Below are 17,005 nucleotides of genomic sequence, written 5' to 3'. Positions count from 1 at the left end.
AGACTTATGGAGATCACTTTGCAAGGCATATAGGTGTCCAGTCGCTGTGTTGTGTACTGTACACCTGAAACTAATATGATGCATGTGAACTATACTTTAGTCAAAACAAAGCAAAACCAAGGAACAAGTATAAAGGACCCATGGACATGGACAACAGGGTGGGGACTGACGAGGGGGTAGGCGGGGCAGGGAAGAGCAACGGGGGTGGGGGGGAATAATTGGGACAACTGTAATTGAACAGCATAAAATAAAATATGATAAAGTAAAATATAAAATTAAAAAGAAAAACCATAAAGCCCTTTGCTGTCCTATGCACCACGTTCACTCACTCACTCCTCTGCTCTCATGTGGATTATTTTTAAGACTCCACTTCAGTTCCAAGTTAAGAGGAAGAAGGGAAAAGGGTTATTGGGAGTAAGACTGAGAAGCACAGCAGGAACAGGGACCCAGCCATACAAAGCCAGGGACAGCGTCGTCTCCAGCACCTACAGATGCTAGCCGGAGGGAATCTGTTCAGACCAGAAGTGCTTGCTGCCGTTTCACTTTCTGACGCGGCACTGACACTCAACTAGTCACAGTGAGGGAGGCAGTGGGGCGGGGCAGAGAACAGCTGGGACCCGCGGGCAGGTGCACCGCCAGCAAGAGAACCCCCAACCCCAGGACCGCGGAAGGTGAGGGGAGGGCTCGGAGAGCTGGGAGCGCCCGGGTTGGTGCGCGGAGGAGCTCAGCGCGGGTGAGGGTGCATCTGGGTCGGCGCTGCTGATGCATAACAGAGTGGAGCTCCTTGGCGCCTCGGCACCATTACCTTCAATTATAATAATTGGTACCTCTCTACAGCGTTTGCTTTTCCGCTGAGAGGTCCCGCTCTATCTCATTCTTTCTCTGCCTCGCTGCGTCTCGCTTCCTCGCTATCCATCCGCCTCTCCAGACTCGCTCGCCTCTCCATCGATCTGTCCTTTTCGCACGTTCTCCCTCCGAGAGGACACCCTTTCTAGATAATATTCCATTGATTGCCTCAAAATGGCGCTGGTGCTGCCAGTTTTTCTTTTTTCAGTGGAAACTTAGAAGCATTCCCACTAGCATTTATTTTATAGTTAAACGGGAAAAAAGGAATGTCAGCCTTTCCACAGCCCTTTCCTCTATTTCTAAAACCTTCGTTAAAACTAAGCAGTCACCGAAAAGAAGGATGGCAGGATTGTAAGCATTTTGAGGGCAGGAGCCTCTTCAGTAATCTTTACTGATCACCCACGAAAAGGGAGTATGGCTCATGAATACAATGAGTCCATCCATAATCATTCAGGATTTTATTGGGAAATGCTTCCCTCTGACAGTGGATTAGCAACATCAGACTTCTTTGAAAAAAATGCTATTGAATCGGAGCTGGGTAACTTAAGGGAGTCCTGTTAACAGGGTAGAAGATACCTTTCATGTTTCCCAGAAGACTAGAGGCATGAATTATGGCTTCTTGTGAACAGCTAAATTTCTTGCTTAATGGTAAGTTAGCTGACCAATTTGTCTCGGCTGATTCTTGGACTATCACTAGTCATGGGAGAGCTAACCTTTAATGACAAGATTTATGCTATGTTTAGAGAGATACATCACCCTGCCAAGGCTCAATTGGCAGTGATCATTTGTGCTTCAAGTCTTCTGCTTCCAGGGAGATGAAAATCCTGAACCCACCTGGGGGGTCCTGAAGCTACCACAAATGTGGTTTAAAAATACATTAGAATAAACTTGTTGTTTCTATGAAATATTATTTAACATTTCTATAGGCTTTCCCAGAAGGTAGATGACCTCACCATTTCTCTTTATAGCAATCTGTAAGGCCCCCAGGCCATCTACCACTCTTACTTTCTTTTATGGGAGAGGAAGCTGAGGTACAGAGGGAGGGATGATTGATTTGCCCATGATACCACACTGAATAATGGAGCATGGATATAAATTCAAGTGTTCAGTCTCCTTCTGTAGTGTCACTTCCTCATTGGTAAAGTTATATTGTTTCCATTCAAAATTCTTTCATTGACATTAATTCATCAAAAACTATAATTCATCCAGGACTATGCCGCGAAGGTATTAATGGGAATAAAAAAAATGATAGAGATGTTTTCTGGTCTTTAAGGGTTTATAATCTCCTCGAGGAGCCAGAAAGAAAAGATAAATACCAAGTTGGGTGGGGTGCAAGAAACAATCATCCCACCTTTTGAATTCTGATTTGCCTAATAATCAAATCAACATGAGCCAGATTAATGGGGGGAGGTGTCCTAAATATAGTATGAATGTACATGAAGGGGTACCATAAGAATATAAGATCTGAGGATGAATTGGTCAGTTGAGGTTTATATGCCATTCTGGGCAAAGAAGAGGGAGCCAGGGGTCTAGGATTTCAAAGGGAAAGCAGGTAATTTACAGGTAGATGAGAAAAAGCAAACACAGAGAGGTAAACAAATTCTTGCTGGACCACCCAGAAACAATGGGACACAGAGGGAAGTTCTAACAAACAGGCTTTGTTAGATTTCTCCCTGTTGGCTACATTTAGTTTATATTACCATGATAAGGTGATGTTTCCTTCCGTTAAGCAGGTTTTTCTATCTGAATTCCTTTAGGTAGATAAAGAGGGAGGGTCAAAGTTTACTTTATGAATATGTTGTTTTTTAATAACCCCCTTAAAATCAATATCCCAAAAGGCATATTTTGATGTAGCAAAACTTTGGTTCCTCTTACCATGTAAACAATACTGCTTCTTTAGAGAACTGTTTTTATATTTCTGTGATTTTATGAGGAACAGCTAACAGGTATGATGAGGTGGAGCAGACAGGGTGGAACTCTAAGAAAGCAAGTAACTACTTTGGTGTTGTAAAATTGATAAATTTTGCTCCTGATTCCATAGGAACTGGCAAGTAATGGAGGGACATGCAAGCACCATGGCTTCCTATATCCACACTACATGTTTGGAAAAAGCCAGATGATTATTCACCCCAAATGTCCATCTTTCACAGAAAACTGATATGAAGCTCTTTTAGTCTTTATTGTAAACTAAAAGCAAAGGATATTTAAGATTGTTGTATATTAAAAATAATCTAAGAGTTCAAAATGGTCCTGTGATCTTGGGTTCTGGAAAAGTTCTGAGTTTTTAACGTGTATAAGATGGGCCATCTCAATCTGGTTATGTTATTCACTCCTGATGACAGCAAACACCCAAATAATTCGCTCACTTATACTAAGTTAATAATTTAAAGGAATCATGTTAATTTAACTCATTAATACTTACATTTTTTCTTAATTTACTGATTTTAGAGAGAGAGGAAAGGGGAGAAAGAGAAAGACAGAAACATCAGTTTGTTGTTCTACTTAACCATGCATTCATTGGTTGATTCTTGTATGTGCCCTGACCAGGGATCAAACCTGCAACCTTGGCATATTGGGGTGATGCTCTAATCAACTGAACTACTCAGCCTGGGCCACTAATCCTTTTTTAAATAAGTGAGTTAAATAAATTTGTGCGAGTGTGTCATATATGTCACATATATGTATATACACACAAATATGACATGCTTTATGGTGCTGGCCTGCCTATACCTCCTTCCACCTGATCTTCCTGGCCCACAACCTTGATGACAGGCAGCAGCCACGTTTAAGATCAGCCAGAACCAGCCTTGGTGGAAGGGACCATAGACTGAATATTTGGAGATGGGCTGTCCATAAGCTGAAGAGAACCCATGTAGGCTGATGTCAGATTCACCTAGGAATTGGGAAACTGAAAGGCTGAAGTAGTTTGCAATAGTGGCAGAAGGCAAAACAATCTCTTGAGCATTGCCTCTATGTATAACTGGATAAAAGCAAGCAGAGGTTATGAGAGCAAAAACTAAAATGAGGGGAAAAGTCCAGCTCACTGGTGAAGAGGTGACAAGCAAAGACAATCCTGAGAAAAAGACCCAAGACTAGTTTCCGCTTCCAGGAAGGCTGGCTTCCTGGGAAGATAAATAAAGCTTATAAATTACCAATTAGTTGTATCTTTACAATAAGCCTATTGTATTGGCACAAGAAACCCCTCCTAAGTTAATTAATCTTAAGTGGGTCTCTCTTCCTTTTAATTAAACAAGTCTGACTGAAGAATGTACTATAAATGTGCACATTTTAAATGATGTCTCTGAAATCATAGGCTAAAGATTTGTGGCACTAAACTATGAATGGGACAGTGGAGCGTTATTTATGTTTAAACAGTTTCACAGCTTCTTAGGTACCAAGGAAGATTATTAAATATGGGAAAACATTCATTATAAGTTCTTCCCTTAATATCAAGTATAAGAATAAGAATTATGTTAATTGATTATCTCACTCAGTACAACCCTGCAGTTCTGTCCATAGCCTCTGCTCATAAAATAAATTTCAGTGAAGTGCATTAAATATTAGAAGATATGCTCATTTGGTTGGCATTTAATTTTGTGGGTTGAACCCATACATCAAATTTAATGTATATCTGGATACTTTATAAATGGTAAGACAAATACTGTATACGTAATATTTCCTTTTTTAATCCTCATCCGAGGATAGGCTTATAGATTTGAGAGAGAGAGAGAGAGAGAGAGAAACATTGATGTGAGGAACATTGATTGGTTGCCTCCTGTAGGCACCCCGACCCGGGCTCGAACCCGCAACCTTTTGGTGTACCTGCCGATGCTCCAACCAGCTGAGCCACCCGGCCAGGGCTATAGCCAATTATTTCATTGCAAATTATTGTGAAATAACGATGGCAGTGACAAAAACATGATGATAAATAGAAGTCCTTTCAAAGTTCCACTGCAAAAGACCTCTTCTGTCAGAGATTTCAGTTTGTAAGATCCAGTATCAGAAGAGAACGCCCGCGATGGCGCTGTAAGGTATTTGGGTGTTGGCAAATCGCGCGCCCCCGCCCGCCCCGGAGACAAAGCTAGCGCTGCCCAGTCTGATGGAGAGTGGGGGATGGTAGTCTAGCTGGCGGGAGGAGGGGGCAGGAGTGAAGTTTTATAAATGGCACCAAAGCGGGAACCAAAGCCTAAATTTAAGGAGAGTGAGCGAATGTTATGCTTTCATGGGCTTCTTTGTGAAGCAAAGTGTGTAAAAGCTGCCATAAAGGACAAACAAGTGAAATACTTTATACATTACAGTGGCTGGAATAAAAATTGGGATGAGTGGGTTCCAGAAAGCAGAGTACTCAAATACTTGGACACCAATCTGCAGAAATAGCTAGAACTTCAAAAAGCCAATCAGGAGCAAGATGTAGAGGGAAGGTGAGAGGGCTGCCCAGGAAAGAAGAAAAATATTTAAGTGGAACCAAAAAAGAACAAACTGAAAACACCTGGAAATAGAGATGGTAGCAGTACCAGTGAGATACCTCAGCAGCCTGGCAAGAAAAGAGCCCAAGTAGATCCTACTGTTGAAAATGAGAAAACATTCATGAACAGAGTTGAAGTTAAAGTCAAGATTCCTGAACAACTAAAACCATGGCTTGTTGATGACTGGGCTTAATTACGAGGCAGAAACACCGCTTTTATCTTCCTGCCAAGAATGTGGATTCCATTCTGGAGGATTATGCAAATTACAAGAAATCTCGAGGAAACAGAGATAGTGAGAACTCTGCTGTTAGTGAAGTTGTGGCAGGGATAAAGGAATACTTCCAGGTAATGTTGGGCACTCAGCTACTCCACAAATATGAGAGACTGCAGTATGCTGAAATCCTCTCAGGTCACCCTGATGCACCTGTGTCCAAGGTATATTGAGTGCTACATCTACTCCAATGATTTCTATGGATTAGAACGATGTTGGCCTGTACACTTCTGAATAAGAAGAGCCTTGCTTACTGAATAATCGTCATGATTTCCTAAAACACCTGACAAAGAATCCTGCAACTTTGTTCCGTGCCAGTGATTAATAAGTGGCTCCTCCTGAGTACCACGGAAAGCTGTGGTACTTACATTTATGTTTGGATGTCTGTAAACACATTTCTGTTCTTAGTCCTTTTTTTGTATAAATGATGTACTCTGTAAATGGTATTGTATGACAGAATTGGTATTTGTTTTCTGTTTGATTTTAAACAGAAAAAATAAAAAGGGTTATAGCTTCTTTTTTCTTTTTTTCATTTCAAAGTTGCTACCGGTGCATCGGAGGACAACTGAGAGACATACTATAGAGTGTTCTATTGCCTAGTTGACAAAGCTGCTTTTAAATGCTGGTGGTTCTATTCCTTTACACCATGCACTTTTATAATGTGTTAATGCTATGCAACAAAATACTCTTAATTCCTAGTGCCAAAGGTTCAATTCAGTGTATATAACTCAACATACTCATCCATTTGTGCTCCTTTTTAAAAACTGGCACTTAATGAGTCCATCCTTTGTAAGTCATTCATGTTGTTCCTTAGTCATTTTATCTTTACTCAGATTGTTGAAGAGTAGTGACTTGTTTTATGGCTTGTGTATTTGTGCCTAATGCATGTTTTAACATGATAGACACAATGTCTTGGGTAGCTATAGTTTTCTAGAAAAATCAATCTTTTAGGAATTGTTTTTCAGGTGTTCAATTAAGTTTTTCTTTAAATATATATATAAAAACAGAGAATGGCTTTATGAGAAGTCATTATGGGGCTACCAAAGGAAAAGAGTAGACAGAGGCAGAACACTAAAACACAGGTGGATTTTCAGTGGTGGAAAAGGGTGCAAGGTTTTGGCCAGTTTCAAGCAAGAGTTTAAATGTTTGGTTGTCTAATGAAAATATTAAAGCTTCTGAATTTCTATGGTTTGTTTGTATATGAACATTTTAAAAAATCCTAAAAAACACAAGGGAAGTATTGTCACATAAGGAAATAGAACTTAAAAATACTATTTATTGAATTACTGACCAGCAGTCGGGGTCAAGTATGTTTCTTTAGGTAAGAATTTGTTTAAGGCAATTTCCCTGCTTTACAGGCTTGATTTGCCATTTTAATTAAAAGAACAAAAGGAATTTAAATAGTTATTTGACACCAGACTGGCAAAACTAGCAGGCTATTGAATAATTTCTCAAACTTCTACTGGCTTAATTGGAGGTTACATTAACATAACTGGATAGAACAAAGACTAAAGAATATATATGATACTATTTGATTATAAATAATAGCCATTGTTAAGTTCATAAGGTAATGCTCTTTAACCAGGAACGTTTCTTACTATATTCTAAACTTAGTTGCTTTAAAACTTCTTAAGAAAACTGCAACCCAACAGATAATCTATGGTTTATTTGTAAGACCCTCATAGCATTTTTGCTAGTATGTGGGAGGAAGAGCATTTTGGAATGTGAGCTTCAGTCTCCTGCTTTCTGTTTAGGACCTATCACACTACCTTCAGACTCTATAGTCGTCGTCGGCAGCCGTCCGTCGAGAGACGATGGTGTAGCTTCTTAAGAGTCTATCTGCACCGCCGAGAATGGCTGTGCAGTCCGACTCGGGAGTGACCCGGTATCTGTCTCCTCCCGTGTTGAATCGACATCTTGCGATGACGCTGGAGTGTCCTCTCCAGTGAAGCTGAAGCTACAGAGCCTGGGCAGGGTGATATGGAGGGTCTGCTGTTGCCCATGCCCCCCTCTCTTCGCAGCTGAAGGGTCCAAGGGAAAGACGGAGTCGATACAGCTTGGCTTCAGGTGCGCCGCAGGAGTTGCCGGTGTTGACTACAACGTCAAACCGCCTTAGGGACTCCGGCTCCGGATTTTCTGTTGGGGTTTACTCCCTTAGCCTTTCCCCTGAAGAGGTATGCCGCAAGGCAGCGGAGGTTTTTTGGAGTCAGAGTTTTCCTTCTCTGAATCTACATGTAGGAAAGTAATAATTGAATTATGTACAAAATACAAGTAAAAGTCTGTAGAGAAGCAATTTTCTTTGAGTCTTAAATTGAATTAAAATTGTTGCCTATTCTCTCAACTATTCATATGGACTTTTAATTGACATATTATCCCTAAACCAGTTTTGATTTTCCACACCCTCCTTCATTAAATTGAAAAGCCCATATCTGCTCCAAAATGTTAGATAAAGAGCAGACTTATTTCTCGTGAAACTAATTTCTAGCCATTTAAAAAGTCTTCCCATTGAACTAATAATAAAAACAAAACAGTTGAAATCATTGTCTGAAGAATGAATCACATGTTCTTATTCTTAATTGTGTTTGGAACAAATAAAGTGTACATTCTGGAAGGATAAATGTTAATTTAATTAAATAAAATACAATGATCATAGTTCAGACCCTTTGAGTTGAAAGTAAAAGAACCTTAAGTGAAAAGGAGAACTTTTAAGGTGGTTGAGTTAACCTTAATATGGAACCCAAGGACAGGATGTGAAGAGAAGTGACTGGAAATCCACTTGGACTTACATCTTTTCCAGTCTGCATATCTTGGTCATTTTTTCTTCTTCTTTGCAGACAGGTGAACTCTGAATTTCTGTCTTTCATGGAGTGACCTCTAGAGATTGGCCAGTATCTTTGTCCAAAGACTGGGAAGAGAAACTTAATTGACCCAACTGGGGTCATGTGACTAGATATAGGAGGGGCAGTCCCCTAGGACTTCGACCAATGCCCACTCCAGAGAAAGGGACCAAGAAGGCACTCAAGAACTTTACTACAATACAGCTTTCATCAACACATCTCCCTAGACCCTTTCCATTATACAAGCATTTATCTGCATCACGGGTAATTATAGTTATTTTCTGGTGCATCTCTGCCCATTCCTTGCTTCACATTTTATGCTCTAGAAACAAAGAATTGCTTGTAGTTCCACCTACCCATCCTCTACTTAACACCTCTATTCCCTAAGGAAATCAATGAATTTCATGCCTAAATTCCTGCTTGTAATGCTCCCCTTTCAAGCCTCTTTATTATTTCGGAGTCATGCCCAGTATTTCTCGACTTCTTTACCTTCCTGAGCTAGTTTTCTTCTTTCTTTATACATCATAACAAAGGGTGCAGGTAAATCTCTACCATTGTCAAGCTCCATTGCTTGTGATTTCCTATTTAGGTTTTTACATCTTTATGACCCCAGATACGGTGAGCCTGGCCTACAGTGGGAGCTACAAAATAGCTGACTAAATATACTCTCCAAGTTTCATTTTGGTTAATGATTTGACTTTGGAGTTAAGAGTAAGTCATTATGTTACAGAACCCCTGGGCTGCTCCAGTTGAAAACAAACCCGCGGGCTCTTTAGTTAGGGGCCCGATTGCCCGCCGCCAAAATTATAACTCTCAATACCAGAGTTTAGTGAAAAGAAAAAGAATAGTTTATTTAACAGTTATATAGATTTAGTTATTTGCGGATTTCTGTTGTTAAGTCTTATGTTCTTTAAAACACCCATAAACACATATCCTTGCCTCCCCCCCACCAAACCAGGCTAGTTTTAGAAAAGTCAGAGAAACCCTTTCCCTACTTTCCAAACACAGTTCAGCTTTACCAGTAGCTGCCAATCATTCAATCCTGATTGGGGAGACCTCGTCTGTGTTATGGGGTCCACCAGCTTTTAATCCAGAACCTCATGGATTCTCAGCCTCCTTGTAAACTGGATAGTTAGTCCTTTTGTAATCCGCACAGTCAGCCTCAGCCTTAGTCCAATTCGCACAGTCAGTCCTAACCTTAGTGAAATCCGCACAGTCAGTTCGCCTAAAATGTCTGCCGCTTATTTTTAAATCCCTGACTACATCCTCTGATGTAGTGGGTGCGGTAACCAGTTCTGACCATTCACAGAACCTTACGCAGGTTCTGTGTGCTTTCTCCATACCATCCCCTGGTTCAAGACTCCTCCCATCTACCTGAGGCTTTGGATGCATTAAAGCCATTTTGCATAAAAAAGACACTAGCCACCAGCCTCAGGCATGTGGAGGCATTCTGAAAAGCTGCTTCCTTCTCCCCATCCCCCAGCTGCAAACTCTGGGGTTTTTTGGAACACCCCTGTTTCTGTAACAATTACATGAAAAGCATTGTCTGCATGAACTGCTTACAACTGTTAACTTTTTAAAGAATTAGATGTCACGAATTTCTGATCCAACTCTTCTTCAAGGAATGAGTCAGCCCACTACTTGAGATAGCCTGCAATTTACCTCATGCTCTCGCCAGTTTAACTTCCCCTTACAACTTCTGCTGGGCTTACCCTCCTCTCCTTTTGAAGGCAATGTTGACTAGTGAAGTGATGGTCAGAGTATCATTTATGAAATTATTTTATTTTTCTGCATATAAATATTATTTTTAAAGGCAATTTCACTAACTACCTCCTGCAGTTCTGTGGACTTCCAGCAACTTTAATTTACAGGGTTTGCCTTTTTGGTCCTTGAGAAATACGTTATTTTTCTTAAAGCCCTTCCCTGCACTCTAGTCCTGAAGAGTTTTGACTCCACAGCTGCCACCTCTGCATTAAATGCACTCTTCTGCACCCCCCCCCCCGACATTTTATCAGGTGGGGAAATGTTGGTTGATCCTAAAAGGAAATTTTGCAAATGGTTGACTTGCTAATCTCAGGTTTTGGTAGTAGAGAGTAAAAGAGCATTTCCTCAGATAATACAGCTCTTCCCCTCCACAAAATTTAAAACGGCAAAACCTCCAGGACCGCTTTGGGTACTTTGGGGCAGGCAGCCCTTCGAGTCCTAATAAATAAATTAGCATCTTAGAAAGGAGATCACTGAGGGACTGATATTGATCAAGGTCAGCCGGTGTGTTTGCCTGCGATTGTTTCGGGGGTGGTTAATTGCGTGTCAGTCTCGGCCTGTGTCGTCTCGCTGGCGCCGGGTGCTTTTTGGATTTGCTAATTTTCATTAAGTGTCTCGAGCCGACTACTCGTCCCCTGTCTGCCCAGGAGAACTTAGCGGCTCCTACTGATCAACAGTCTGTCTGGGCTTTATTGATCACAGAGCAGACGGCTCGAGGCGGATGCGCTGAGGTTGAGGCGGAGTGGGGGGAGGCTGAAAACAGACCCCAGAGCGCCGCCATCCCCGTTCCTGTTTTCCGACTGGACCCCCCTTCACGGGCACACACGAACCAGCGGTTGCTCAGCAGAAGCGCCTGGAGCGACGGCTCACACCGGGGACCGCCACTTGTCTCTGGGGCTCCCAGAGTGCGCAGCGTGGCAGGGGAGGGCTTCCCAAGGCAACCACGCAGGCCCCTCTCGTGCTCCTGTAGGAACAAAAAAAGAAGCCACGGGCTGGGAGACGCTGGCCCAAGGATGAGTTGTGAGGTTCTAGCGACAGACCCAGCGGCGGGCTCGACGCGCACTTCGCGAAGGTCGGGGACACTCAGGCCTACGCTAGGGGGAGCGCTGGAGACAGCAGTCGCAGGAGCCCAAGGCCAGACGCCGGCGCCTCCCGGCCCGAGTCTGGACCCGCCCTCTGGGTGCGGATGATTGACTTGAGCCTGGCGGCCAATCGGACGCCGCTGATACGAGCTCGTGGGCGGGGCGCCGCCAGGCCCGCTCCCCAGGCAGAGCGGTATTTATGGCGCGGAGCCTGGACGGAGGAGGCGGGCGCAGGCGGGAGCTTGCGGCTGAGGGTAACTGAGGCTGCTCAACTCCGCAGAGTAGCCGGCCGAGGGTGAGTTAAGCCGAGGACTCAGCCCAGCCTGTGGCACCGAGCGACGCGAAGGATCTGGTACCCGCAGAGTCGGTCGGCGAAGGTCCTCTCGTCTTTCCCGCTCGCCTTCCAGCCGCGCTCCATGCTCCGAACGCTGGCTGGCCCATCGCCCTGTAGCTGACGGCGCCCGCCTCTCCGGGTAGCACCCATGCACCTCGCGCCCCGGGAGTCGTAGGCTGCTGCTGCCGGCGGCTCCAGGACCGGCGGTGGCTCCGCTGCCGTGGGGGCGTCAATGGATCGCCATTCCAGCTACATCTTCATCTGGCTGCAGCTCGAACTCTGTGCCATGGCGGTGCTTCTCACCAAAGGTGGGTGCCCGCCGGCCGGCGGGGGCGCGGCCCGTTGGGGAGGGGCGCGTGGGGTCCTGGGGCGGCGGCGGCCGCCGCGAGTCTTTGAAGCCGTCTGCCTGGGCTTTGTTAGCGGCGGGAGAGGCTTACTCCCGCGCTGGAGCTCGCAGGTCGCGACAAGTTGCCTGTTATTAGAAGTCGCGGCGGTGGTTTCGCGGCCGACCCCTTGGGTGCTCTCGGATTCAGAGGACCTGTGGGCAAGTGGTTGTCAAAGTGTTTGTGTAAGTCTCTCTGTAGTGAACTTATGAATGTTTTCGCGGCCGGGGAGTGGGGCGGTAGTGTGGGCTCGGACGCTGCCTCTCCACCGCGGGGCGGGGAAGCCCTGGAGGAACCGCAGACCCTTGCCTCCAATTGCCCTGTGCTAGAGCCCCTGTGTGTCCGAACATCTCAGTGTGTCTCTGTTGGGAGTGTGCCGTTCTATTTCAGTAAGTTTCTGTGTTTGAATATGTCTTTGTATTTGAATGTCTCTGTATTTGAATACATCTGTGTGTTTGAGTGTGTCTTTGCCCATCGGTGTGTCTCTGTTGTGTGTATTTGCATATATGTCTATTAGAGCGCGCCTCTGCATTTGAATGTGCCTCTGCTCGTGAGTATTTCTTTGTGTGTCCCTCAGTGAGCGTCTTTGAGGACCAGCGAGTGTGTGCCTCCTTGAGGGTAGGTGTCCGGGTGTGTGCTCAGTGTGCAGGAGTACTCGCTGTGTTCTGAGTGGAGGGGAGGAGTGGGCTCGGTCAGTGATCCCGTTTCCAGTTACCACTCATCTCATATTTTACAAATACTACTACTAAAACAACAGCAGCAACAAAAACCAGCGGTCAGTTTCTTACCCGCCCCCCCACCCCGCAGGTTTCACCTTTTAGTTGGAAATAAGCCAAACTCCATCTAGATTTCAAGGTTCCCCCCTACCTACCTTGCCATGAACAACAGATAATTTTTTAAAATATGAAGTGCTATTTAGCTTTTGAGCTCCCCCTCCCCCAACTTTTCTCTAATTGCCATGTAGCAGGCATGAAGTTAAAGGATAAGCTAGCCCAGCAAGGATGATGTGCTACAGTATTTATTTATTTTGGAAGGAAGGGTGTAATTAACCCTAAATAACAGCCCTCAGCAGCCTTCAGAGGGGAGCCTCCTGGCCCTATCAAAGGCAGGCAGAACAGGGAGGGACTGAGGCTGACATGAAGTCACAGATACCGAAACTATGTGCCTGATAATGATATAATTAGGGGATCAGAGATTTCTGACTGCTGCTGACTTCAAAAGCTTTAAAGAAGCCAGCAGTCTCTCCTGTAGCCATCTTGACTCAAGCAGACATTTTTGTTTAATCACTACATACAGTAACAAGAAAGGGGGGAAAACAGAAGAGCATTGTTCGCTGTTTCAAAATACCAGTCCCCTTTCTGGCCTTTTGCATGCCACAGGAAGGAACTTTATGAAACGACAGAAATATAGTTTTAATACAGTAATACAAAAGTTAATTCAGTTTGCTCTAGTGTGGCTCCAATGTTTTTTTAAAAAGTTGTTAGAACTTTTCTAGTTACCTGTCAAAATGTTATTAGACTTTTTTAGGTTATTGAAAGTATAGTATGTTAAATAGGCTGTCATAAGCATTTTGGCAGCATTTTACTTGTATTCGCTTTTTTTTTTTTTTTTTTTTTTTCCTGCATGAGGTCTGAGGTGAAAAGGATCAAAACTGACTTTTAATCTGTTTTATTTCTGCCTTAAGTCTGTATGGAATTTGTCAGACAGGGACATGTAGTTACCACCACATAAGACCAGTGAGCTTTATGCAAAAAAACCCAAATAGGCTGGAAAGAGGAGGAAAGAACTTCTGCAAAGCAAGCTCCTAACTTGAAGGTCTTAACTGGAGAAGGGTCTTGGGCCCAGACCCAGGACAGGGAGTGCAAATTTAAAATAGAAACAAGACCTCCAGCTTTGGACAGTTAAACTTGGTTTGCCAAAGATCTGTGTATAGTTGGCTGGTCTTTTTAGAACTGAAGCATTAGCAGTCTCCGGTGAAAACTGAGAGTGCCATACGGTGGCCTGGGATTTGGACAGATGATTAAATGAGACACCTCACTCAGGCGTTCAGAGAGGAGGAGGAAGAAAGGTGAGGGTGGGAAGAGGTTCAATTTCAGAGCTGTGGTTTCAGTAACTAGGCAGAACTTCAGATTGCGAGGCTGGAGGGAGGTGAGTGCATTAGTCCAATTTACAGTAGCTTTAGCTGTGACATGTGACAATGACTGGAGACCACTGGGTTGGAAATCATATTAATGATAACTCTGAGACCCAGAAGATTTCAACTAAAAATTGATGTTACAAGCTTCAGATCTTGCCGTGCAGAAAAATGTTAGCAGTGACTCACAACTCGCAAAATAAGTTTTACAAAAGAAACTTTAATCACTTCCTGTAGAAAAATTTGAGGTTTCCTTAAGGATTTTTCATTCAACCAGCAGAGGATTTTCAGATTCCGTGTTTCCCCTTTTAGATACCATGTTGAATTACATGTAAAACTGGGGAGTGAGGGGAAGAGAAGTTAGCCTTGCAGTTTCACACTCTCCCCTCCACCCCCAGTTTTATGACTTTCCATTTGGGCTGAAAGAAATTGACTTTGGCAAGCAAACCACTAATTGTAAACTGCCTAGTTCCTGTTTTACAATATACTAAAAGCTCCTCTGCATGAAAAGATCTTTATAGGCAAAGTTTGCCTTTTCTAGAGAGGTTGCAAATAACTGCCCAGTTTCATAGTTTTAAAACCTCCTGACTGGAGCAATTTCTAGATTGTTGTGTTTCTAGTTAATAACTTTATAAGGTGTTAGCTAAAGCTCTTAAATCTTGGCACAGCCCTTCGAGGTAGTAAACAATTCAGTAGTTTCGATCAAATATTTATACTTACAAAATCAAAAAGCCTGGTATTTTCATGTTGTATGGTCATGTGGGATTAAAATGAATAAATAATTAGTTTACCTTACTGTAGGAGAAATTATTGTGATTATTATTTTATTTCAAAAACAAAAGTATTATTTTTAATTACTAACTTATCGAAAAACTTGATTCTCTGCTACTGGGATTAATATGTTCCTAAAATTGCATTTAACTGGATTGAAATTGAAGCACAGGCATGGACAAGAAGCTTTTCCAGTCTGCATGGCCTGCTGTTGTAAGCACTAAGCTGAGTATTCCAAAATTTTGTGCCTTTGAGGTTGGGATTTAGCACTCTCTTAAATAGATGTATTATCTTGTCTCTGAAGCAATTTGATGCAACTTCTCATTGTTTCCAGGTGAAATCAGATGCTACTGTGATGCTGCCCACTGCGTGGCAACTGGCTATATGTGTAAGTCTGAGCTGAGTGCCTGCTTCTCTAGGCTTCTTGATCCTCAGAACACAAATTCCCCACTTACCCATGGCTGCCTGGATTCTCTCGCAAGCACAGCAGACATCTGCCAAGCCAAACAGGCACAAAACCACTCTGGCACGGCTATGCCCACATTGGAATGCTGTCATGAAGATATGTGCAATTACAGAGGGCTGCATGACGTTCTCTCTTCTCCCAAGGGGGAGGCCTCAGGTAGGTAGAAGCCCTTTCTAACCAAAATGCTCACCTAATCTCTCTACGTTTGTGACAGCCATGACTTTGTATGTCTGCTGTTGATTTGTTGTTAATGTAATTAGTTGCATGGCTGGATGCAAAGATGTATCCCCACTGAGTGGCTTTTATGTCTGCCTGAGCATTAGATGTCTGTCTGCATAATAGGTTTTGCCTGACTATTCATCAGTTTGAAGACATTAAAAGACCATCATTACTTTGGAATCAAAATCTGTAAAGAAATGTTTTTGTAATCTTTTTTGCTTTGTTTTTGCAGCATTTATTTCCTAAATATTGTTGACTTAATTGTAAGCTATTTAATAGGGTGCCTGGTTTCAAATAGATAGATAAGCATGAATATCTATAGGAGGGGTTAATACAGTTTTGCTTGTGCTCCTATTGTAGGACAAGGAAACCGGTATCAGCATGATGGTAGCAGAAACCTCATCACCAAAGTGCAGGAGCTGACTTCTTCCAAAGAGTTGTGGTTCCGGGCGGCAGTGATTGCTGTTCCTATAGCTGGAGGGCTGATTTTAGTGTTGCTTATTATGTTGGCCTTGAGGATGCTGCGAAGTGAAAACAAGAGACTGCGGGATCAGCGGCAACAGATGCTCTCCCGTTTGCACTATAGCTTTCACGGACACCATTCCAAAAAGGGGCAGGTTGCAAAGTTGGATTTGGAATGCATGGTGCCAGTGAGTGGCCATGAGAACTGCTGTCTGACCTGTGATAAAATGAGACAAGCAGACCTCAGCAACGACAAGATCCTCTCGCTTGTTCACTGGGGCATGTACAGTGGGCACGGGAAGCTGGAATTCGTATGACCGCTTCTTATTTGAACTGAGTTTCTTGGACGCTTGAAGGCCTTTGAGTTCCGCTGGACAGGAGCACTTTATCTGAAGAAAAACAAACTCATGTAATCATTTTTGAGAGACAAAGAGACCTCTGCAAACAGAATCTTGGGTGTTTCTTCTGAAGGATTATTTGCACAGACTTACATACAGTCAAATGTATTTTTTTGCTTTGAAATTATAAAAAGCAAAGACTATGTACACACTGTTGCTAGGGTGATTTGCATCTGAGGGAGCTGGAATGAGTACCTAAATAAACTAAAATGTGCTCTATCTACGTAAGCTCCTACATCTTGATTTATTGTAAAGATTTAAATATATATATATATATATATATTTTTTTTTTTTGGTCTGAAATTGAGCAGTGTCTTGTCATAAATTAAAAACTAAATGGGAAGTGTAAGAAACTACATGCTAATTATACAAATGAAGATCTGTTGCTCAGAGTAGGGTCTAACTAGGATTTGGCTTGTCTTTTCCCTTCTCCTCCTTCCCTTCCTCACCGCCCCCCTCCATTCTTCCCGCCCACCCTCCCTCCTTCCTTCCTTCCTTCCTTCCTTCCTTCCTTCCTTCCTTCCTCTTTCTTTTTTCCTTTCTTTTTCTTCCTTTCTTCCTACCTTCCTTCC

General features: G+C 43.1%; 1 protein-coding gene and 1 pseudogene across 1 annotated transcript; both read left to right on the top strand.

The window, feature by feature from the left end:
- The first annotated feature begins 5,007 nt into the window (after positions 1 to 5,007).
- On the top strand, positions 5,008 to 11,565 carry LOC150019773 (mortality factor 4-like protein 1; annotated as a pseudogene).
- On the top strand, positions 11,463 to 16,640 carry BAMBI (BMP and activin membrane bound inhibitor). Its single transcript, XM_090268059.1, has 3 exons — positions 11,463 to 11,908; positions 15,223 to 15,510; positions 15,934 to 16,640. Exons 1-3 carry the CDS (start codon positions 11,833 to 11,835, stop codon positions 16,350 to 16,352), a joined length of 783 nt encoding a protein of 260 aa, XP_090124185.1. The 5' UTR covers positions 11,463 to 11,832; the 3' UTR covers positions 16,353 to 16,640.
- Positions 16,641 to 17,005: the final 365 nt, after the last annotated feature.

Source organism: Furipterus horrens, unplaced genomic scaffold, assembly GCF_987537825.1.
Source record: "Furipterus horrens unplaced genomic scaffold, mFurHor1.1.pri manual_scaffold_2, whole genome shotgun sequence".
Lineage (NCBI taxonomy): Eukaryota > Metazoa > Chordata > Mammalia > Chiroptera > Furipteridae > Furipterus > Furipterus horrens.
This window is presented reverse-complemented; position numbering and strand designations above follow the sequence as displayed.

Bases quoted from the DNA above. Each gene is read 5' to 3' on its own strand.
- BAMBI (XM_090268059.1), top strand. From the start codon at position 11,833: ATGGATCGCCATTCCAGCTACATCTTCATCTGGCTGCAGCTCGAACTC. The intron at 11,909-15,222 runs GTGGGTGCCCGC...CATTGTTTCCAG, and splicing joins GGCGGTGCTTCTCACCAAAG to GTGAAATCAGATGCTACTGT. The intron at 15,511-15,933 runs GTAGGTAGAAGC...CTCCTATTGTAG, and splicing joins TCCCAAGGGGGAGGCCTCAG to GACAAGGAAACCGGTATCAG.